This window comes from Kwoniella shandongensis, chromosome 13, assembly GCF_008629635.2.
Source record: "Kwoniella shandongensis chromosome 13, complete sequence".
Lineage (NCBI taxonomy): Eukaryota > Fungi > Basidiomycota > Tremellomycetes > Tremellales > Cryptococcaceae > Kwoniella > Kwoniella shandongensis.
The window spans coordinates 82,534-104,437 of record NC_089299.1 but is presented as its reverse complement, the minus strand read 5'-3'; the positions used below and the strand labels follow the sequence as shown (position 1 = coordinate 104,437).

The 21,904-nt window shown below is 49.3% G+C and overlaps 10 protein-coding genes across 10 annotated transcripts; 5 read left to right on the top strand and 5 right to left on the bottom strand.

The window, feature by feature from the left end:
* Positions 1 to 840: 840 nt before the first annotated feature.
* Positions 841 to 2,433, top strand: CI109_106743 (uncharacterized protein; the record flags this gene model as incomplete). The annotated part of the gene is made up of 8 exons (XM_065967900.1): positions 841 to 890; positions 999 to 1,066; positions 1,144 to 1,169; positions 1,241 to 1,320; positions 1,507 to 1,711; positions 1,800 to 2,120; positions 2,197 to 2,358; positions 2,425 to 2,433. 8 exons carry the CDS (start codon positions 841 to 843, stop codon positions 2,431 to 2,433), a joined length of 921 nt encoding a protein of 306 aa, XP_065823972.1.
* Positions 2,434 to 2,808: 375 nt separating this feature from the next.
* Positions 2,809 to 3,412, bottom strand: CI109_106742 (uncharacterized protein; the record flags this gene model as incomplete). Its single annotated transcript, XM_032002192.1, has 2 exons — positions 2,809 to 2,946; positions 3,149 to 3,412. 2 exons carry the CDS (start codon positions 3,410 to 3,412, stop codon positions 2,809 to 2,811), a joined length of 402 nt encoding a protein of 133 aa, XP_031863749.1.
* A 1,924-nt stretch (positions 3,413 to 5,336) lies between these two features.
* Positions 5,337 to 6,423, top strand: CI109_106741 (uncharacterized protein; the record flags this gene model as incomplete). Its single annotated transcript, XM_032002194.1, has 5 exons — positions 5,337 to 5,360; positions 5,412 to 5,623; positions 5,720 to 6,124; positions 6,199 to 6,329; positions 6,401 to 6,423. The coding sequence occupies 5 exons, from the start codon at positions 5,337 to 5,339 to the stop codon at positions 6,421 to 6,423; spliced, it is 795 nt and encodes a 264-aa protein (XP_031863751.1).
* Positions 6,424 to 6,579: 156 nt separating this feature from the next.
* On the bottom strand, positions 6,580 to 8,070 carry CI109_106740 (uncharacterized protein; the record flags this gene model as incomplete). Its single annotated transcript, XM_032002195.1, has 6 exons — positions 6,580 to 6,833; positions 6,895 to 7,206; positions 7,288 to 7,406; positions 7,475 to 7,644; positions 7,711 to 7,908; positions 7,990 to 8,070. 6 exons carry the CDS (start codon positions 8,068 to 8,070, stop codon positions 6,580 to 6,582), a joined length of 1,134 nt encoding a protein of 377 aa, XP_031863752.1.
* A 532-nt stretch (positions 8,071 to 8,602) lies between these two features.
* Positions 8,603 to 10,553, bottom strand: CI109_106739 (uncharacterized protein; the record flags this gene model as incomplete). Its single annotated transcript, XM_065967899.1, has 10 exons — positions 8,603 to 8,860; positions 8,931 to 9,007; positions 9,069 to 9,246; positions 9,323 to 9,527; positions 9,582 to 9,685; positions 9,752 to 9,988; positions 10,058 to 10,142; positions 10,195 to 10,295; positions 10,355 to 10,466; positions 10,522 to 10,553. 10 exons carry the CDS (start codon positions 10,551 to 10,553, stop codon positions 8,603 to 8,605), a joined length of 1,389 nt encoding a protein of 462 aa, XP_065823971.1.
* Positions 10,554 to 10,923: 370 nt separating this feature from the next.
* Positions 10,924 to 12,010, top strand: CI109_106738 (uncharacterized protein; the record flags this gene model as incomplete). Its single annotated transcript, XM_032002197.1, has 4 exons — positions 10,924 to 10,962; positions 11,019 to 11,313; positions 11,393 to 11,692; positions 11,772 to 12,010. 4 exons carry the CDS (start codon positions 10,924 to 10,926, stop codon positions 12,008 to 12,010), a joined length of 873 nt encoding a protein of 290 aa, XP_031863754.1.
* A 358-nt stretch (positions 12,011 to 12,368) lies between these two features.
* Positions 12,369 to 13,694, bottom strand: CI109_106737 (uncharacterized protein; the record flags this gene model as incomplete). The annotated part of the gene is made up of 4 exons (XM_032002198.1): positions 12,369 to 12,403; positions 12,483 to 12,817; positions 12,888 to 13,445; positions 13,519 to 13,694. 4 exons carry the CDS (start codon positions 13,692 to 13,694, stop codon positions 12,369 to 12,371), a joined length of 1,104 nt encoding a protein of 367 aa, XP_031863755.1.
* Positions 13,695 to 14,067: 373 nt separating this feature from the next.
* CI109_106736 (uncharacterized protein) lies at positions 14,068 to 17,093 on the top strand (the record flags this gene model as incomplete). Its single annotated transcript, XM_032002199.2, has 15 exons — positions 14,068 to 14,121; positions 14,468 to 14,753; positions 14,814 to 14,834; positions 14,895 to 14,987; positions 15,061 to 15,174; positions 15,247 to 15,348; positions 15,410 to 15,515; positions 15,568 to 15,610; positions 15,677 to 15,918; positions 15,987 to 16,069; positions 16,125 to 16,167; positions 16,227 to 16,382; positions 16,442 to 16,494; positions 16,568 to 16,864; positions 16,996 to 17,093. The coding sequence occupies 15 exons, from the start codon at positions 14,068 to 14,070 to the stop codon at positions 17,091 to 17,093; spliced, it is 1,791 nt and encodes a 596-aa protein (XP_031863756.2).
* Positions 17,094 to 17,763: 670 nt separating this feature from the next.
* On the top strand, positions 17,764 to 19,817 carry CI109_106735 (uncharacterized protein; the record flags this gene model as incomplete). Its single annotated transcript, XM_032002200.1, has 8 exons — positions 17,764 to 17,811; positions 17,952 to 17,998; positions 18,071 to 18,126; positions 18,211 to 18,473; positions 18,548 to 18,699; positions 18,792 to 19,303; positions 19,462 to 19,641; positions 19,723 to 19,817. 8 exons carry the CDS (start codon positions 17,764 to 17,766, stop codon positions 19,815 to 19,817), a joined length of 1,353 nt encoding a protein of 450 aa, XP_031863757.1.
* A 617-nt stretch (positions 19,818 to 20,434) lies between these two features.
* On the bottom strand, positions 20,435 to 21,558 carry CI109_106734 (uncharacterized protein; the record flags this gene model as incomplete). Its single annotated transcript, XM_032002201.1, has 4 exons — positions 20,435 to 20,488; positions 20,571 to 20,653; positions 20,738 to 20,872; positions 21,315 to 21,558. 4 exons carry the CDS (start codon positions 21,556 to 21,558, stop codon positions 20,435 to 20,437), a joined length of 516 nt encoding a protein of 171 aa, XP_031863758.1.
* Positions 21,559 to 21,904: the final 346 nt, after the last annotated feature.

The following is a 21,904-nucleotide window of genomic DNA, read 5'->3' as shown; positions in this document are numbered from 1 at the left end:
CTCTTTGCTGCTGAGAGGAGCGTTGGGAGGAGGCGTCGCTTGCAATCGAACGGTAACTTGGCGTCGAGCTATTTTCGGTTATCATTGAAATATGGCGCTAAGAATAGAGGGTCAACAAGAAGGCACGGGAAACGTGAAGAAGACGCAAGATAACGTGCTTGATTCGACTGTGCCGTCGGTGACATCATGGTATAACGTTCAGTATGTCGGACAGCGAAGAGAAGGAGGAGGAATTCAAAGATAAAGACGATTGTTTGATCACGAGGAGAGAGTGTTTTGTGCCAGGATGCCGGATGTCTACTTAATTTTCTTCTTGGATGCATGATGCATGCAGTGCATGCATACGAGATCCTGACGGGATCAAATTTGGCTGGCGTGTCCGATGAATAGGGGTGACGTTATCCGTATCGTTATCGTCAAGCGAGTCGAAGGAGGTGGACTTTACAAAAGAGCGAGAACAATGGTCAGTCGGTGATGTCTTATAGTCCAGATGATGAACGTTGATGATGGGATGGTAAACATGGATACAATCAATCATCAGTATCCATCCTCGGGCGCCGGAACTGATAAGGGAAAGGGCTATTTCGGACCTTCCGCCATCGACCATCATCCAACTAAGAATAGATACCACTCGTCACTCCGACAGATCGTCGCCGAACACCGAGGTATGATCGATGCGACCGATGCAGCGGGCAGGAGCCCTCGACATGACAGACCGCTATAAGAACGGGTGTCACCATGTACAAACAAGGTGATAGTCATCCCCTCTCCACATACAACGTCGAGCTTCCTATAAACGAAAACACCCACCTCGATCACCTGTAATTCTCCCAGAGCAAGATGTCAATCCCTACTATCGCTGTTGCTGGTAGACAAGTCGGTCGTATCGGGTAAGTATGAATGCCTTTGTGCAGATCCTATGCTCCAGTACAATGCGAGGGTCTTTCCTCAGATGGTGGATATGTATAGGAATTGGCGACTGATCGCTACTCCTACAGCTATGGTCTCATGCAATTGACCTGGACCGCTGCGCCTCCAACTGAGGAAGATCTTTCGCAGCCATCAAGTGAGTTCCCAAAGTCACGTACACCTTCGGGGTATCGTCCAGGTTACAAGATATCACTGACACCACAATGGCCTTAGAGCTGCCGCCGACGCCGGTGCAACTTGTTGGTCGACTGCGACCTTCTACGGTCCTGGTCATGCCAATATCAAGCTGATCGCTGCGTTCTTCGCAAAGTACCCAGAGTACAAGGAGAAGATCGTTTTGGTTGTCAAGGGTGCAGCCGACCCAGTGGCGAGGCAACCCAAGATCGGAGAGTGAGTAACTACATACACCTTGTCACTGTGCCAAAGCTTGGTCATTGGTCATACGTGGTATACACCAAAGTTTCACCAAAAGTCTACCACCATCACCGCCACCCTGCTCATCAGAGGCTGCAAACATGCATACTTGCAGTTACAATCAATCGACCTGAATGCTGATCAATCCCGTCTCCTCTCCAGCATTGACTTCCTCCGTAAAGACATTGCCGATATCCAATCCATCTTGGGCGACAAGCCGATCGACGTCTACTTGCCTGCTCGACTCGATCCCAACACTCCGATCGAGAAGGCTATTGGTAATCTCGTTACTTTGCAAAAGGAAGGGTTGTTCTCAGCTTTCGGTGTGAGCGAGGTCACGGCTGAAACAGCTGAGAAGGCACACAAGGTGGGTCATGATTCAGTGTATCTGCGACTGTTCGGAGTCCCTTGATGACCTGGGCGTTGCTGCTTTGTTTCCTCGCTCGCTCACATAGGTCGCTCCTCTTTCAATCGTTGAGAATGAAGTTTCCTTATTCCATCAAGACGAGGCCACTCGCAAAATCGTCGAATGGTCCAAAACCAACAAAGTACCCATCTTCGCCTACGCGCCCTTGGGTCGTGGTTTCCTAGCTGGTCGATTCAAGAAACCCGAGGATATCCCCGAAGGTTTCGTCATGAACAACTTCCCTTGGTTCCAACCTGAAGCGTTCGAGACGAATGCCAAGTTGGCAGAGAAACTGGAGGAGATTGCAAAGTCTAAAGGGCTGACAGCAAGTCAATTGGCTTTGGCTTGGTTGACGCAGAAGTCCGAGTATGTAAGTACAAAACACAAGTATCTTGGGTGTGAGACTCGACGTTGACTCCTTGAATCGCTGATGAACGATGCGATAGATCATCCCAATCCCTGGATCTTCCAAACCTGACCGAGTCCAATCCAACACCGAAGCGGCCAACATCAAGTTTACTCCCGAGGAACTCGCAGAGATCGACAAGTATGCAGAGGCCGTCAAAGTGGCTGGGGACAGGTATCCCGCTCCCGCTCAGAAGTACCTGGTAAGTCTCCGTTGAGATGACGAAGTCGTTTCGCGCAGTTGGGCTGATGTTTACCACTCGTTGCAGATGCAGTAAGCGGACAGTCGCTAATTGCGGGGAAGCAGGAGTGGTGGTCGGAATGAAAATCGGTGTCGTGAAGTGATGGTGGTGATGTTGTTCCACAGTAGATACTGTGGAATGAACGTAATTCCACATATGCAAATGATGACAAGAAGTCGCTGAACCGAATGATCTGTGACTGAAGGATGGTTGAAATTCATCAATACCCGATCGCGAACATCAAAGTAGTCAATATGCCTAAAAATGTCTACACACACATATTCACAATGGTGCAAGTCGTCAGTGTAGCTTAAAGATAGACTTCTCTCTCCGATGGTAGATACAGATAGATCCTTCATGATCACGTTGATATACTGTACATTTCCACCTTTGATACCTTTGATCTCTGCTCTACTCCTCTCCTTTGACGCTGAAGAACGTCTTCCACCAAGGTCGTTTGATTCCGTTTTCGGCGTTGTGGACAGCATTTCGAATACGTGTGTAGTAGTGAACATCGTTGGGTGGTGTGAGGATATCCGAGAGGGGATACTGCGATCGCGAAGAGGAATCACGGGGTCAGCGCTATCCGTGATAATACGAGCACATGAATATCCTCGTTGCAGATAATTGATGGTCATCATTGGTCAAAGCTTGTTGCCCGATCGATGAGGAATAAAAAGTGTGGACTCCTCTTCAACGCATAGCACAGGCTGAAGCCATTGCAGTCTTTATAGTAGTACAGTGAACTTACATCTCTCGATGCTGTACCCGATTTTATCCTCATGACAGCTTCCTTCATCTGCTGCAACGTTCTCTGATTCCCTGCCTCTCTCAACGCCTCTGACGCAGCTGACGATGATCCTACTCCGGCAGTCGCACTTGTTGCACTCGCTGTTCTGCTCACGATCGATTCGAGGGCTTCAGATAGTTGAACATTGGTGGAGAATGGGGAAGGAGGTAGAGATCGGATGAGGGGTTTTAGTTGAGCGATCCGGGAAGCTGATGATGATGCCATCGTGTTGGATTTGGAGTAGTATAGTTAGTGTACGTGTGTGATCCAGCTCGTATCGTTATTGATTTCGAGGAGTGTAGTGTGATCTGGGCGCAGCGATGAGGTGTAATGGAGATAGTGGAATCGAGATGCAAGAAGTCACAAAGTCGGAAATTGATTTTGACGGTGAAAGTGGAGGAAAGGTTTGAAAACAAGATCGATCCAACTCGCTCGGATTCATTCATCTTGAACACATAAGACAACGACATTATTCAAGCTATATATCCCATCTATATTACTGCATCTGATCTACGACCTTCAGCCAACCACGAACATGGCCCTTTCTCTTCCTGACATTCTCCAAAGGACAGTCGTTCTCACCTCTGTCGGACTGACCGTGAGCTTGCCACTCAATTCACTATACTGTCATTAGTGCTGATCGTCCGTCTTTGTTTAGGTATATGGCGGACTCTTGATCACACATGGTATTGGATACAGAGCATTGAGAGCGAGAGGGGTGAGCCCAATTCCACATACAGGCAATGTCATCCGGTATTGACGCCATCGCTGATGAATGATTTATCTACCTTGCAGTACTTTGGTGGTCTTCCGGAAGTAAGCTTCCTCACTTCGGAGCTCTGTGAACGATGAGATAGAAAGCTGATATGGTTTCTATCGACCTTGTGTAGGAACAAAAGCCTCTGCAAGATACACCCTTCTCGACACCTTCTCAACCATCATGATCATGACGAATATCTATCACCCATCCATGCACTGCTCTTCCTATGTCCAGCTTTCCTATTGGCATTTGATCTCTTTCTCCCGAGTGAGACGTATGGCAATCACCCTTATGCTACGCTGTTGGGACGCTCAGTCTATGCTTGAAACCATCGGTACTCGCGAAGTGTCAATTCATCAGATGGGATTGCCTTTCAGGGGGTAAAGAGGGGTCGGAAGGCATCTCCTTTGAGATCATCTAGCAAGTGGGGTGCTCGTCTCGGTCAAAGGAGTAAAGTCTGTTTGGAGAAGTGAACGGGATGGGCTAAGGTCGGGCTGCCTGTACTTACTCTGAGCAAATGGGGGTTTCGTCAAATGGTCATCATCCCGCTTATCCCTACTCTCACTTCTTACCACATCTTGTTGACAACCACAGATACTGGTACTGACTTTCTATCGCACGAGCTCACAACACCACCACGACTCCAGAACGGGCGACCTCGACAACCAGGATCCGTACAGACACCAAGTGGACAAAGGAAGTTTGCTGGTCGTCCAATCGCCGTTGTCAGCGACATTCTGCTGAGGAAGGGTGGATCGCTCAAGATGGCAACGACGACAGATGATACTGATTCGCATATCGGCTGGTTTGGGTCGTCATGGTGAGCTTTGACTTGGAATCGACATCTGGTTCGTGATATTGGAGATCAAGGCTGAGTATCTCTCTTCAGGGGTACAAGTCATGATGGTTGGTTCACCATCTCGCATTGGCTTCGGTGGTGAAACGCCAAGCCAGACACGAAGCGCTGACACACCCATGTCTTACCTGTACAGACGATAGCTTCACTCCAAATTATTACGATGCTGTGCGTTCTGAGGATCTAATGAGGCAGGCCATAACTCGTTGCTGACGTATGACTGTGTTCATCGCAGACTTTGTCAGTAATGCACAATATCTCTCGTTTCTGACTCCGTGAGATGCGATACTGATCTCGAATCTCGGATCATCAAGTCATGCCTCTACGAATAACGTGAGTTATGCAAGGATAATAAACACACCGTATGGACGCACAGGGTCTGATACTTATATCCATCTTCGCTATAGGGCGACTATTGCATCATAGAATGGTATGGTACAGATATCACCGTCTACGGAGCTCGGCGTGACAAGTAGGTTTAAGAACGCTGTACTTTTCAAAGAGGTGACACGATCTGACTCCTCTCCGCAGTCATGTATGTGTCCAGCTCTGCAACTGTATGCATTGCACTCGCATCACCTTACCTCTTCCTGCTTTTGCTTCCACAGGGAATATACGGCATCTCCGTCGACTCCGCCTCTACACAATACTATTCCGGCTACGCATCTGATCCTCAACTCCAACAAGTACTATTCGCAACGACCGGTCTGACGGAGGGCGATCATAAGATCAAGATCAGTAATGAGAATGCGAGGAATGTGGGGGAATATCCGACTTATCTCTGGTTGGATATTGACAAGGTGACAGTGAATGGACAATTGTACGTCAATGTGTTTAGTCGTTGTCCAACAAGGCTCCGTCTCAGTGTATAGGGTGGTTCGTTGGACTCTCAGGCTGATATAATGATTGACTCTAGGTTGAACGCCGCCGGACCGGCTAGTCAAGCTGCTTCATCCGCCGCATCTACCTCAACTTCTTCATCCACATCCTCGTCTTCGTCCACCATATCATCCCCTTCTTCCATTGAATCCACGTTGACCACCCCATCATCGAGCTCAACATCGACTTTAACGACTACTTCTTCGTCGCCTTCGGCTCCTACTACCTCAGTATCCAATATTGACTCCACCAGTACCATCGCAAATGCAACTTCATCGCTCGACGATGTCCCAACCTCCACCACCCTGTCATCCGCCGTTGCGGCGCCTTCCACCCTTGCGCCAGTCTTTGATTCGCCTACTGCCTCCACGCCTGTCTTACCGACTAGTAGTGTACTGCCCATCGCTACTGCGGAGAGCAACACAAGTTCTTCAACTCACAAGTGAGTTACCCATCGTCTCTAGTGACATCTAGATATTCGGTGCTCGACTAATATCATGGTTGGCAATTTGGCAGAACAACGACGGTCGCTGTGTCTGTTACTGTGATTGTCGTTGCTGGAGTTGTTATTGCTACTATAGCTGGTCTATGGTGGTGGAAGAGGAGGAAACAGAGGAAGGAAAGAGGGGAGATGGAGGATGAACAAGGTGAGTATAAAGCGAGTGCACCCGTCCTACCGATATACGGCTGATATAGTGATATGCCTTGACATTTGCAGACTATCTCGCTGCTTCTTGGTGATAGAACACTATAGATGGATGGCATCAAATGGATACTTTACTGCATGTGACATTCGATACATGATGTGGCCCTTCATACAGTATGAGCAAGAGTAGAATGCCTTATTCCCGCTGGCTTGTTTAGCAGTCTAATGCATAATGCTGAGTGTGATTATGACTACCCTGTCCCAGAAGCTCCACTCGTGGCTCTGATGTGGTCAAACCATCCTTGCACCATTCTACTCTCCTCCCAGGGCATACGATCCGATTGGATCTCTCCACGTTTGATACACCTATAAACCTCGTCGGCCTCGTAACACATCCCAACACCAGCCGGGACGGGGACCTCGAATGTCTCTTTGACATCATCGGCGGAGGGTCCGTCCTCGCCTCGCATGATGATGTGGTATGTCGATGGTCGCGCGATTGAGCCTAGACGGTACATGGTCAAGTAAGAATCTTACAAAATCTTATCTGACTTGAATGGACTTACCGTCCAATATGAGATCTCCTTTTTCACAAGTCACGATCACACAACCATGATGAGTGCCATGGGCCGTCATATCTGTGACGCATAATGCCTGTCCTACATCTTCCCACTCTAATAGCCAGCGAGTATTGGCATCGACGCCAGATCGCGCATAGATGGTCTGATGAGAGAATACCAACGTCGGAGGTTTCTTCGACGTATTGTCCGGATGATGGTGTAAGAGCATTGTTGCCCAGACGGCGGGATATGGTCCCATGTCCAAGAGTGAGCCTCCTCCCAGAGCTGGATCAATCATTCGCCAACTATAAGGGTGTTCTACGGCAACCCTCACATGGATCAGCCAGTTTTCATTCCCGCTCACCAGAACCGAAACCGATGAGGGTCGACCAAGCTTACCATCGGGTCTGAAATCGATCGAAAAGTCTGCAAACAATCTTCTTACTTTGCCAAGCTTGCCAGAATGGATGATCTCTTGAACACGATACATGATCGGCAAGAATCTCGTCCACACACCTCTGTAGCAGGCAGGTATCAGTCAGCACGTTGTCTCTTTGCTTTGTTCATGTTGATGAGGAAGACTGACTCCATCAAGAAAACATTCTTGTCCTTGGCGATCTTGATGAGTCCGTCTAGCTCAGAGAGAGACATGGTGAATGGTTTCTCGCAAAGGACCGGTTTCCCAGCTTCGAGCGCCCGCTTGGCGTTGGCATAATGCATTGGGTGAGGTGTACCGATGTAGATCACGTCCACATCCTACTCCGCCACGCCCGCATTCAGCTTTCCATCAACCAAATCAAAAGGATGACTCGACTGGCTTACCGGATCATTGTATACCTCATCATAAGAGCCGTAGGTCTTACATGCCTCTAGTTGGGATTGACATTCTGTGCTTGTACCCGGGTCGGTCTCAAGCTTGTGGATGAAAGCTTTTGCTCCCTCGATAGATCGCGATCCTACCGCGCCGATACGATGGGCAACATCGGTCGCATCTCGTGTGGCAGGGTCCACCAATAGATCCTACACACGAAGTCAGAATCATACTACCCAGTTTTGAGGCGGTACAGGAGGACCGACGACGTGATGGACCGGCCCACTGACCTTTGCGAACTTGATTGAGATGTTACCTGTGGCAATGATTCCCCATCTTAGCGGTTTTGGTTTGGCCTCAATCTCACTCATCTCTCAAAATCCTAGTTTGCCGGGTGGTGTATACCAGGAGTCTGACACTCGATATCATAAATCTACTAGATATCCGGTATCTATCACGCGGTATCATGTACAGTATGTGCTAAGATCCGACTGGATCTTGCTACCCTTCCAGCCTTCGCCGTATTCACCGAGATCAAAAGGACTAACTCACACTTCAGGGAAAATGTACGGCTTGTCCGTCTCCGTTATGTCTATCTCTTATCTGTACAAGACGGCGCTTTGAGCGAGCGAATCGCTGAGCGCGAAAACACGCGTAGGCTTCGCTGATATCGAGAACACCTTGAAGTGGAGCTACCAGCCATGTGACCTCATCACCCTCAAATACGCCAATAGAAACACGGGCTGCTTCGTCACACACTCAGCTCCACATTGCTAGTACGGTCTTGGGCCTGAGAAATGCCGCCACTTCTTTCGGGAGGACTGAACATGTGCTCAATCGTTAAACGTCTATGTCCAACTGAAAGGAGAAACTGCTCGTGCCTGCAGATACTGTACATATGGTCTATGAGCCTTGTAAAGCCTGGCGCTTGAAATCCATGAAATCGACAGTACTTCCTGTTCTCCTCGACTGCTCTGCGGCGAACACGATCAGATGTGAATGCAGTACGTCCTCTGACGTGATTCCCATCAAGGTCTGATCGCTGGCCGCCACCGCTTCGAAGAAGGTCCTTGATAGGCCTGCGTCCCCGCCTCCATGCGAGTCGTCAAGTGCTTCTGGGTGGTATACTTTTTTCTCTCTGGTCAAGAAATTAAAGACCGTCTGCCAGGCAAACGTCAGTCAGGCCAGATCATGAGGTATTCCACGTGTGGCGAGGGTCTCAATGACTTACGAATGATTCCATGTCACCTATCAGTTCACCTTTTGTGCCCGCAATTCTGGTCTTCCTCTCACACTCCGCTTCTGAGACTAGCGCACGGGGTCAATCAGCCGCAACTCGCCATTGCCCACTTGAACAAGACAAACTTACAAGCGCTCATAACGATACTTGCAGTTGCACCGTCTGAATATTCTAGCGAGACTGTTTGATGGTCCACCACGTCGTTCCCAGCTTCGTAGACACACTGTCCATATGGCGAAGTCTTCAGAGCATCCGCTACCGTCTCGATGTCCATGACCTCAGCGTCTACCACGGCCGATACCATCCACTATCGATGATTGATGAATATCAGCTTCCAGCCTTCGCATACTACTGATCGGACATGGATGTGCCGCTCAACTCACATGGTCGTAATCCTTATCAGGCCGTTCCATGTAGATCTTCTTGGCACTCCATCCACATTGACTTTCGAACTGACAATCGAAGCATCGTGTAGCCGTCCCTGCTTGTTTAGGTTTCCTCGCTTTGTTGAACAGAAACAGCGATCCAAAGGAGTGCACTCGCTTGGGAGTTCGACCGGACATGTAGAACGATATAATGTCGAGATCACTAAAGCCCCCTTCAGTACTGTGATACCAGAGACGTCGAGACTGAAGAACTCACTGGCAACATTTGGACATCAATGTGAATGTACTTTGCTTCTCGTTGGACCAATTCCCTCTGACGAATGAATGTGCGAAATGCTGATTGCCCACTGGTTCCGTATGCTACGGTTTTGAGTCGCATGTCAGTTTGAAGAACCTTGACCTTGAACAAGCCGTCCGATAACTTGCCTGGACATCGACAATCTCTCCTAAAACTCCCGAGTCGATGATCTTCTTGATAGCCTGATTGTAAGGGGAGTATCTCATAACATGACCGATAGCAAAGACCTTGCCTTTCATAGGTTCCGAAGTCACATCGCGAGTCATTGCGACGCAATCAGCCACCGAGGTCGCCATCGGTTTCTCGCACAGGATATGGTAGCCCTTTTGGGCGAATGCAGCTACAGCTTCGGCGTGAAGCGCGTCCTGATGAGTCCACCATATCAGCGCCGATTCAAGTAGGTACTTATGGAATAGAAGGGTCAGCTAACTCACCTGTAATCCTATGAGGACTGCGTCCGCGATCTTGCCTAGCTTCATGACGTCCTGCCATCGCTCGAACATCATATCTTCGGGTATTCTACAGAACTCACTTCAGCTCTGATTTCCGTTGAAATAGACACGATGCTCACCCATGAGCCTTTGCCATCTGCTTACGGCGGAATCTGCTGAGATCAGCAACTGCCGTGATTTTGATGAGGTCGGGGTACTGTAGCGCATAGGTAGCGTAGACCTAGGAAAGCTGTTTTTAGCTTTGCGTCCGTCTGGTGGAGTCAACGTGGACTGACTGACCTTGCCTCTCATTCCTGCTCCGACCACTATAGCGCTGACGGGTTGGTGCCCGATAGGCTTCGTTGTATGTCCATCGGTCGTCATGATTGTTGATTGTATGAAGACGATGGTGCTTGATCGATTGTGAGATCAGAGATTGACTCCAAGCTGATAGGCTTTCTAAAGACTCCAAGCTGCTGGGTTCGTTCCAGCTCAACATTTGCGTTGCGAGGATGATCATTGGCCCAATGCATTGCGAACGGCGTACAGAGATAACACAATACGCGGGGAAGTCCGGTCCGTTGGCGCTTGGCGCTTGTTGTGGTTGCGGCGATCATCCCGACTAAAACAATTGATCGAGTTTGTTTGTGTGAAAGACACGCTTTGTTCTTTTATTCTATATTTAGTCCATCAAGCATCATTCCCTGAGCCCGAAGCTGGAGCTCCGAATTCGCCGAGACCGGTTCTTTATTGCACTCACTAGGCGGCCGGAGGCACTATCCGGAGTACATAAGTAACGCGATAAGATTGTGTCTTTCTGATTTACTTGTGTCAAAAGACTCCATCCATCTCAATTCAAGACAGACAACATGGTATCCCAGGAAGTGTTGGACAGTTACGTGAAAGCCGTAAGTGTGCATTCGCACCTCCCTCTTCTCCCTTCTGAGGCTGACCAAGTCCATAGTACAAGGAACATGGCTTTGTCGTTGTTCCGAACCTCATCCTTCCCGAGGACTTGGAACCACTTCGACAAGCAGCTGACACTGTAGTCAACCGCGCCCGAAAGGGTGAATGGAAACAAGTCCGAGTGATCGGCAAACAGTTCCCTCCATGGACCGATGTGGACGATATTTGGGGCGTGCAGAACATCATGCATCCCGATCTCGGTCAAGAGATATTCCGAGAATGGTATGGTAGACACGATATGCTTCAAGTCAGCGCGGCCTTGATGGGGTGTGAATTCAAGGACATGCAGTTTGGTGAGTGAGCTGAGCTAGCACCCTCTCGGATCGGGTTGTGAACTGAACATTCCGCTGATCAACGATAAATGCGCGTCAGAACTGTTCAACATGCTTATCAATCCTGAGCGTGCGAGATACGCCTTGTCATGGCACCGAGACGATGTCAAGGCGACAGCTACTCCCGAGGAGGAGAAGGCAGCTTTGAAGATCGATCACCACGGTATTCAATGGAATGCGGCGTTGTACGATGACGAGAGTCTCTCAGCGATTCCCGGATCCCACGCTAGGGTCCGTACACCCGAGGAACGAGAGGCGAACCTCTCTGGAGGACCCATGCCCGGAGGTCAGACATTGAAGCTCAAGGCTGGTGAGACCGTCTTCTACAACAACAACATTTGTAAGTCAAATCTGGTCTCCCTTCCTTCGCCCTTGCCTGTTATCACAGCACAGCACGCTAAATGCCCTGAAACCCTCAGTGCATGTCGGCAAATACACACCAGAGATCAAGCGACGAACACTACACGGATGCTATGGTAGTCCACCACCAGGTGACGACACCAGGGCCCGCAATATCCTCCAACACGACCTCTCCTACTGTCGAGACCCCAAGTTCCGCGAGCTTGTTTCCGACGATCTCAAACCCATGTTGGACAAGTTGAACTCGTGGCAACAGCGATTTGATGGGGTGGAAGTGGGATATTCTCAGGACTTGTGAGGTTGAGGGGTTTTTCAGGAGTTGTAATAAGGTTGAATATATGACTGAGATATGCATGTTACCCTGTTGTGATTTACTGTAATCACGGACAAATCGACAACTGTGCAGATGTGATCTGGTCGTCTCCAAGATTTGCGTGGTCACAGCCAATTGGGCTCAAAGCGGGTGCCAGATACTTGAGAGGTAACACATTTATATGCGGGAGCAGGTCTGAGCGGTTGGGACTGACCGACAGCATGTCTCTCCAAACAGTTATGAGCTCCATGATCGAACGGCGATCGTCAAATCCAAAGGCTTCACTCATGCGGATAGACGGGAGGCCATGGATATGCATGTGAGAGCATGCCATTTATCTAATCTACATACTGCGTCTCCCTCTAACACCAGGTGTATCTACGGCAATCGTCAGCTATATCCACGTTTTGTACCACTCACTGTTCCGTCCAGTTCCAATCGCAGTCCTCAGACTTACGCCCATACACAACGTAGCATGGTACCGGCTCGTTTTCATCTAGCTCCGGTCCGTACTTATCCCAGTCGCCGGTCTCGCCCCATATGGAGATTTCCACACATCCCGCCTTCCGAGCGGCAGCTTGAATCGCCTCGAAGGGTACGGGATGACGGACGTGAGTGACTTCAAGCGAACGATCGGCCTTCTCGCCTTCTGGGAAGGTCCACGTCGCGAAGGGTCGATCATCTTTGTCGTGACCATTGACAGCGGGGAGAACCAAGCCATATGGACGTCCTGGGTATTTCTTGCTTGCCGGCGAGATTTCGCTTCGTACGGCGTGAACCTTGAAGAGGGACCTAAAGCATGGATGTACGCCGAGTCAACTGCTGTTCACATATATACCACATTATGTTCAACTCAACTCACCAGGAGGGTAGAATGGCAAACTGATATCGATCACTCGCCCTACTATCTAGACCTTTGATCATCTCTTGCTCGGTACTCGCCTCCAAGGACCCCAACGAATCGGGACCGAGCCATTCCCATCCTTCTTGCCCGGATTCCTCTCCTTGAATAGCAGGAACCTTCCAGGTCCGGAGAGTGACCTTGTGACGGATCCAACCCGCTTCGCTGGACTCGCCATCTCCCCGTCTACAAGTAGCGTAGTACCTGTCACCCACACCGCTGTAGAGCACACTGAAGGCAGCATCCTTGAAGCCTGGAATGTCGGGCGGTGTGCCCCAGTGATTTGGGAAGGGTGGAAGAAGACTGGGAGGCGCAATGACGTAGTGGAGCAGTTTGAGAAGGGTTCTCGCGTATCCCTTGCCGCGGTTGGAAGGAGGAGTGAAGACCGAAGCGATACCGTATGAGAAGACTTCCTTGATTTGATCAGAACCAGGTTCCTTTGCGATCGACTTTCGCTTGAACGTTTCACAATGAGCGAGCATGTCGGTACTCTCCGGGTCATCTTTACGAACGAGCGCCCTGATACACGCTCATGTCATAAGCTCACGGTTCAAAGTAGTGCTGGTCAACCAATGGCCAGTAGCTCACTCACCAGGTGACATAACGATCTTCCTCTGCCCACTCATGCTGCTCCATCGTGGTGAAACGGTCAACCCATCCCTGTTCCTCGAAACCGAGAGGAGCTCCCCAATTACTCCAATGGTTCTTGCGTGTTTGGGTCTTCTGTGCATCGCTGCATCGAATAAGGATCAACTGAGAGTCCGCCATGATGTTTGAGTTTGCTGCGCGAGTCTTTGTTGAAGTGAACGGGAGAGGTGGATGAGAGTCTTGGTTCAATCGAATACGTACAGACTAGTTGAGAGTTTGATGATCTTTGAATCGGGTTTGTATTGATGTAAGCCCGAGTGGGATTTTGAAGTCAGCGGGGAAAGCGCCGCAATCTCACTCGCTATGTCATACACTAGGTTGATAGCATGATAGCGTAGGATCAGAGGATCAGAATCAGAGCCTTACTTGACGACATACAACGTGTTAACTCAACAAGCTTGATTACCATCATGTTATTTATAATTAGAGTTAAGGGTGTACCGGTTAACGGAACACGGACCGGAACTAAACCCTAAAAAACGCCAAGAGAACAATGCAGTCGATCATTGTTAACATAACATACTTACGGGAGAAACGGCGCCCCACCGTAGGTACATGTATGTATTTATGGAACTCCAAGGTGGGGTCTCACATGATATTCAGTCCGAGCTCCTTGCCTTGATGTGAGATAGCCAAGGAAGCGCTTATCTGTTAGCGTGATGAACCAATGAGAGGACATCTTTTGACGGCGAGAACGGCGGTCTGTTAGCCTCGAGGCATCCGGGCTACGGATCACGCTTATCTGTGAGCGAGAGAGACGGATAACGAACGACAAGACGGACCCAGCTTCGGATCCGTTTTATTGTGGTACACATCAAGGATCCATCGTTGTCCCTTCCCCCCTCCTCCTCCTCTTCCTCATCATTGTCAACATTGTTGGGTTTGCACCGTAGCTGAACCATCCAACAGAATCACACAACATGTCGACCGATCAAGATCATCCTGATATAGCTGTCCATCCAGAGGTCGTTCGTGCCACTTCAGCTCCCGAGGCCAAAGAGGACGACAAGGTTGATATTGTCGAGACCGCCGTGCATACAGTCGACCTTGACTCCAACCTCAAAGCGAAACCCTCCGACGATGTTGGTCTAGCCCTTATCGAGCAAACTCACGTGATTCCTACGACTGGTGCACGCAAAGTCACCTCGAAATGGGAGTATTGGACCTACTGTTTCTTCTGTGAGTATCGTCGCACTGCTCGTCTGTGGTTGTTTGTTGAAGCTGAAGCGCCATTATCAGATTACATGCCTAACGGCGCTCGTAAGTTGATTGGTGGTCCCACTTACCGGTCGCCTTCTGGATACTGATAAGACGGCTCAGCCATCGGAGACAATGGCAACTCCCAATTACAACTTCTCATCTCGTTGGAGTTTCCCGACGATAATGTTAAATGGGGCGGGACCACGCTTCCTAGTGAGTGGCAACTCGCTGGTTGCAGTCCAATCTCTGAAAATCTTGTCGCTGATGGTTGTCTGACGTCGTGCAGTGGAATCGATGCTACTTGATTTGACCGGTATTATCTTCGCCATCCAGCTCGTCTCACTCCTGTTTCTCGGAGCCTACGCAGATTTTGGCAATTGGCGGCCCTTTCTGTTGATCAGTGCGTCTCTGCCAACAATTTAGTCACCCATTAACAGGCTGTTGACGTACCGCATATTTTTATCATCACCAGGTTTCTCGGCGGTACTCTACATCTCCCAATTTGCAATGGTTGGACTTGCCCAGCCAGGCCAATGGTTGGGTGCTCAAGCTGTCTTTGTCATTGGTACATACGGTATGTTTTGTACATGCTGAATCATTGAACTTACCGGCTTATTTACTGACGACGGCCGAAGCCCAAAACATGGTCATCGCATTTTACGCGGCTGCTTTTGTCGAGATCGTACAAGACTTGCCACAGGTAATCAATTCTGAAGAAGAAGTGTTGAGCGGAGCGAAAGCGTAAGTAGTAGAAGATTTTTTATGATGATATGCTGACGACCGCATACTGTAGAGCTGAAACTCATGACGAGCTCGTTTCCTACGAACGTTCCAGGGTACATCCATTCTCTCTCCGTCAATCATATGATACCTCTTGAACCCGGAACTGACCCTCCACTCAGCTCAACAACTTGCTCAATGTCCTTGGATCCTGTCTTGAGATTACCGCTTCATCCATCGCTCTTGGAATCGCGTATGCCATCGGATCGAACACCGATGCCGAGCTACTCTACCAATACCGATGTCTGATGGGGTTCCTCTCCGGCTTCACTGTTCTCGTCACAGTTCCATATTTCATCGCGCAGAAGTACCGTCCCGGTCAACAAGTGCCGGATGGCGTCCCACTTTGGAAAGCTGGACCTCAGTGCGTGGTACTGTACAACAACGATTGAATCGTGTGCACAGCTGCTGATGATGAGCAATTACATGTAGGCAAGTCTGGAGTGCTTGCAAGAGCATCCGACAGCTGAAACAGTGTCTGCTGTATCTCATCGCCTATTTCTTGTTGCAAGAGAGTGAGCAACTTGATGTATCACGCTTCTGTTCAATTTTGCTGACCCCGTTCAAAAGCCTACGGAACCTATTACAGTGTCTCTGGTATCTTGGAGAACGAGTAAGTGTTGGCGGTTGATCCGCCACACAGCTCGCTGATCCTCTGCTCACCTCACCTAGGGTGGTCAACTATTCTCCTACCTTGCTCAACGCGTATAACATCGTTGGCAGCGTTTGCGGAGGTGGAGGAAACCTGTTTGTATTTCTGCTACAAAAGAAATTCAGATTCTCGACCAAGGCCGGTGTATTTTACGGTGCTGTTATGACCCTACTTCCGTGAGTCAACTTACTGTGTATGATGTGAATAGACCATGTTGTACTGACGTGACATTTAGAAACCTCTGGGGAGCTATCGGGGCTCACACCAACGCTATCGGTTTTCACCATGGTACGTGACATTGATATTGATTTGACAATCAAAGTATCGATACATCTTGCTTATTATAACTTGGATTTCGCAGTGTGGGAATTTTGGCTTGCACAAGCTTGGAATTTCCAAATGGCAGCATGGGCATCTTATCAAATCGCTTTCCTTGCCGAAGTCTCTCCTGCTCCAAAAGCATACATGTTCTTCTCCCTCTTCAACACCGTAGGCAAGACATCTGGATTCATCGGTCCTTTCATCTCTTCGGCAATCATCAACCGTTCGGGTGGAAACACCAATATGGCATTCTGGTTCCTTCTGGCGATGGGTACTGTTGGAACGATCATACTTTGGTTCGTGGACCCAAGTCAGGCCAAGATCGATAATGCCAAGTGTGAGTCAAAACATTCTATCTGCCGAATATCAGTGTCACATTATATTGCCCGTGATCAGGCTTGCTCCTGGCAACGGCATGACTTTTGTGTGGAAGAAGTGCCATATCCGCTGACATGTCGAATTTCGTAGATCTCGAGAAAGAAGCCGCAGAACTTTATAGCGAAGATCAGAGAAACGCCGCCGCCGCAGGCAACATGGTGGAGATGGAGCTCGCCAACCGACATTGAAATTATACTCTAACTTGATATAAAGTGTGTCAGGCAGATCGAGATCGAGGAAAGGGGAAGACACTGGCTAATCTTGACCGCGAACTGGTGCGAGGTCGGAGGTCGTTGCATGATATGATGTGCGAGCATGGTTCGGTAATTTTGTATACGCTTGATTGCAAATGACGTTGTGAGAATAGGTTGTTAGCGTATCTCAGTTGTCGCAGAGATGAAAGAAAGTAGAACGCATGATGTCGGACAGCTGCTCGGCTGTGGAACTCGTCGCACCTCTTTGACCTTTGAGAGTTCTTTGAGGCAATCCAGAAGCACCGGAAGAGCTCTGAACAGCCATTGGCTACGCTGGTGATATCTGGTGCCAATGAAGACTCGTGTATGCATCTTTGAGACCTGCGAATGATGATCCAGTTGAACAACTCATATCGGCGAAGCTCGTTTCAAGTTACCGGATCCGCATTACGTAAATATCTCCGGGTTACGACTCACTTCGCTCTTTCTACCGGTTGAAATGTTGATCTCAATGTCCGAGAAAGTGTCTTTCCACTTGTCTGATCGATACAAATCAAGTCAAGAGATAGCATAGCTCCGGAACCGAGAACAGTCTTGTCAAAAACCAATACTGATATCAATCCGACCTGTCGAGACGACATCTGAAAGAGGGACATCACGCATCATGACGGGAAAAGCTCAACCTGTCATTGGGATCATTGGGATGGGTGACGTGAGTCGAGTCAAGTCTCCTGCCGGTCCACAATTGCTACAATCCCTTCGTTGGTATGGGCCACTTGTTGAGCATGAGGGGACTTCTCCCATTTGGGAATCAGTATTTGGGGCTGACTTGATCCGTTTCCTCCCTCACAGATGGGGAGGATGTACGCCAAAAGGTTAAAAGCTGGTGGTATCGAGACGTGAGTGATGGACAGGCAACAGTGGTGCCTCGGCATATCGAGCACAGCTGCTGATTCTGGATACTACAACAGTATCTATGTCTGTGACAAGCCAGAGTCGTATGAGCAGCTCAAGGCAGAGCTCGAAGGTGAGTCAATACGTTCCTGCTGACACTCGCCATTCTATTCAGCTATCGTTTTGTGCGTCCTCGCTGACCCTTTATGCTGCATAGGCACCGGCATCACTCCTTTACGAGACGGACACGCCGTCTCCCGCTTGTCAGACCTGATCATTTATTCTGTCGAAGCGGCTGCCATCTCCGCCGTCGTTCGTGAATATGGACCATCCACCAAACTTGGCGCAGTGGTAGCTGGACAGACGTCGGTTAAAGCACCAGAGAAGGAAGCGTTCGATAGGTGGTTACCGGAGGATGTGAGCGTGGTCAGCGTGCATAGTTTGCACGGACCGAGCGTCACGACGGAGGGTCAGCCGTTGGTGAGTCGAACGATCCGTATACCTGCACGAGCGAAGGCACAGAGCGAAAAGTGCAAAGCTAATACCCCTTGTAGATCATAATACACTACCGAGGTCCTGAGGACAACGTGAAGATGGTAGAGGATGTCTTCAGATGCTTCAAGAGTCGCTACGTTCATCTCAGCTACGAGGAGCACGATATGGTCACTGCCAACACGCAAGCTGTCACCCATGCTGCTTTCTTGACGTGAGCGGAGTGTTTTATGCGTGCTGCCAGTTGTGCACAGTCATTCGAGTGGAACCACACGCTGATGCTGTGATGCTTCTGCGTCATTGTAGCATGGGCACGGCATGGAAGAACTCTGCGTCTTACCCCTGGGAAACGACTCGTTACGTCTCCGGTATCGAAGTTGTCAAAGTCAATATTACGCTCCGAATTTACGCTGCGAAATGGCACGTCTACGCTGGACTCGCATTACTTAACCCATCCGCTCAAACTCAAATACAGCAATACTCTCGATCCGTCACCGAGCTCTTCAAGCTCATGGTGGAAGGTATGGAATCCGAGTTGAGCGAACGTGTTTGGTCAGCGAGAGAAAAAGTCTTCGGATGGAAGAGAGATGAAGAAGGTGGAGAGGGTGGTGTTGGCGGGGGCAGGGCACCGATATTGTTGAAAGAGGACTTATTGGATCAATTCAGTCTTGGGCAAAAACCGGCAGAAGCGGAAGGGAAGGCGAACCCGAATAGTCATTTGAGTTTGTTGGCAATGGTGGATTGTTGGGCGAGATTAGGTATAAGACCGTACGAACATCTGGCGGTCGCAGGGACACCAGTGTTCATGCTTTGGATAGGTACGTGCGGATCATACCGTCTCGAAGGTGTTCAAGACCCCTCCTGCTATCAAAGCTATCAAATGATAAAGAACGCAGCTGGGACCGCTACATCGCTACCAACGGTGACAAAGCCTCAAAGCGAGCTGATGCTCACTACTCTTTCTCCTCCCACCTAGGTGTCGCCGAATACCTATTCCGATCCACGTCTCTCGTCGCCTCTGCTATCTCCGCCGGATTATCAGATCGTGTCCATCGATCTGACGATATTGAATTCGTAGTCGGTGCGAGAGGATGGAGCGAGTGTGTCAGTTTTGGAAACTTTGATTTGTACAGAAGAAGATTTGAGGAGTCAGCGAGTGAGTCAGCCAACCTCTGTCGAAAGAAGCCCATATCCCATTGTCGTGAACAGAAGCCAGTGCTGATTCCGGACGCGATAGACTTTTTCGCACCTAGATTTGAAGAGGCGACAAAGTTGGGAGGGAAGATGATCAAAGCGATACAGGACGGACAAGCTAGCACAGCTGGGAGATGACATGCATATATCTAGTCTTGATGACTTGAAACGATATACTCTCTGTCATCCTGACGATCTACAGGGGCTATTGATTGGCTCGGAAGTGATGTACTTCAAAGCGTTAAATTGATGTTGAGACGGCAAGATCGCAAGCACCTTTGGCATGATCTCGAGAAATGTATTGGCACCAGTCAGCAACTTGCGCATCCTACCATGCATAAGCACGAAAAGGTTTGTGCGTGGTCGTGATCTGTGTCGTCGTCGTAAGTAGATCTAGTTCTCCCCCACACGTGGATTCTTACGGCATAAACATAACGCATCATCACGAGAAAGTGAAAGATTCTCTCCGAGACGATCCAATTTCTTGGATCGTGTAAACCTCCATGTTAACAATCCGTACGGGGGGGTGGTCAGCCAACAGGAAAAGCAGAGTCAGTATTATCGCACATGTATACTCCGTGATCGGTACTGAGCCTCTCTTGACATTCATCTCCATCTCCTTCCTTCTTCCAAAACATATCAAAATTGAAAACAACCTCTTCACGAACCGATCCACGTCTCGCTTGCCGCCAAAACCTAGCGTGATCTAACACCCATCACATATCCATATGCATCAACCGAATGATAAGAATCGATTATTTTGACTGGACCATACCCTTGCCCTTGTAACCCTCGGAAGAGACACCGTGCTGTTGGGGTGAGAGAACGCATGACGATTAGCGAAGGTCTGATAATTGGTTGTTTTCAGCACGAGGGGGAAGCACGACTCACGATGGGGTTCATCTTCTGCTCTCTCATGTACTCGTTCATTTGCTCCTGGTACTCGGGAGTCATAGTGTGAGGAGGAGGTGCGGCTATATCGATGACAGAGTAAGTGACCGATCATAACATCTTTCATTGAAGGGCATAGAATGCGGCGCAGGTAGTAAGAGACTCACAGAATGTTTTGGCGTAGGTCAAGACACCGAAAGCAGCGAGGACGGCGACGGCGACACCACCAAAGACCTTGAGACCGTGTCCGGGCTCGCTGACGGGAGCTCGGGGGCCGTGAGGTCCGAAAGCGACAAAGTAGGCTAAGGGCGGTGTAAGATGATCGTGGTTGTTACAAGAGGGAGGAGGGGTGAAAGATAACGTCGTCAGCATTGGTCCGCGTGACAAGGTTTGGTTGATGATAACAAGCGCCGCGCCGAGGTTCTCGGGTTCAGGGATGGTGGGAAAGTGGAGCTAGTAGTCTAATGAGAGTGCACGCCTGCGAAAGCTTGGATTCGCAGCTATGCATGGTTGTGACGATCATCACGCATATGCATCCTCCTCCTGCTGCATGCATCCAGCCAGCTTGTGTGATTGTGTTGGTGATGTTGATGAATGGAGTGTGGGAGATGGGATGATGACTCGTATCCCTTCCGGTCTCTTCCGGCCAATAACATTTTGTTGAATCACGCATATCTCTCTCGAGGCATTTTTCCTTCGCGACGACGACGATGACGATCAAGAGGGAGAGAGACGATGACTCACCTGCCTTCTTCTCATCTAATGTCAACTCCTTCCAGTCCTTCTTCTGAAGTTGTTCGAGTTGTTGATAAACCTCGTACTGTTCCTCTGCGGGCAAGGTCTTCCAGCTCGCTTCAATGTTACCGAGGATTGGGGCCGATGCGTTTGAGCGGGTGGAAGTGACTGAGATGGGTTGAGCTGAGGCGGTGGCGTATCGCCTGACAGAGTTGAGGGGGGAGAGGGCAGATCGGAGTCGAAGGACGGACATGATGGAATGAGTAAGTGAGTGGTGAGTTGAGTGAGTTTTATGTAAAGCAAGTAAAGATAGTATAAAAAGAGTATAAAGACAAGCTGTTGGTTGGTTGGTTGGTTGGTTGGGATGGTTGCTGGGATGTGCGTGACACCACTAACACACTGAGGGATGATCCGAAAAGGGATCAAATAACAAACCCAACGACTGATTAGTCCCTTGTCCTAATTAACCCACTCCCACCATAACGGAGTTACGTTAATAACGCCGACTTAGGCACTCGCATTCCGGTTCTTTCCGGTATGGTAGGTAGTATCATACAACATGATGCTTGAAGATGATATAACTACTAGTCTTATGCATA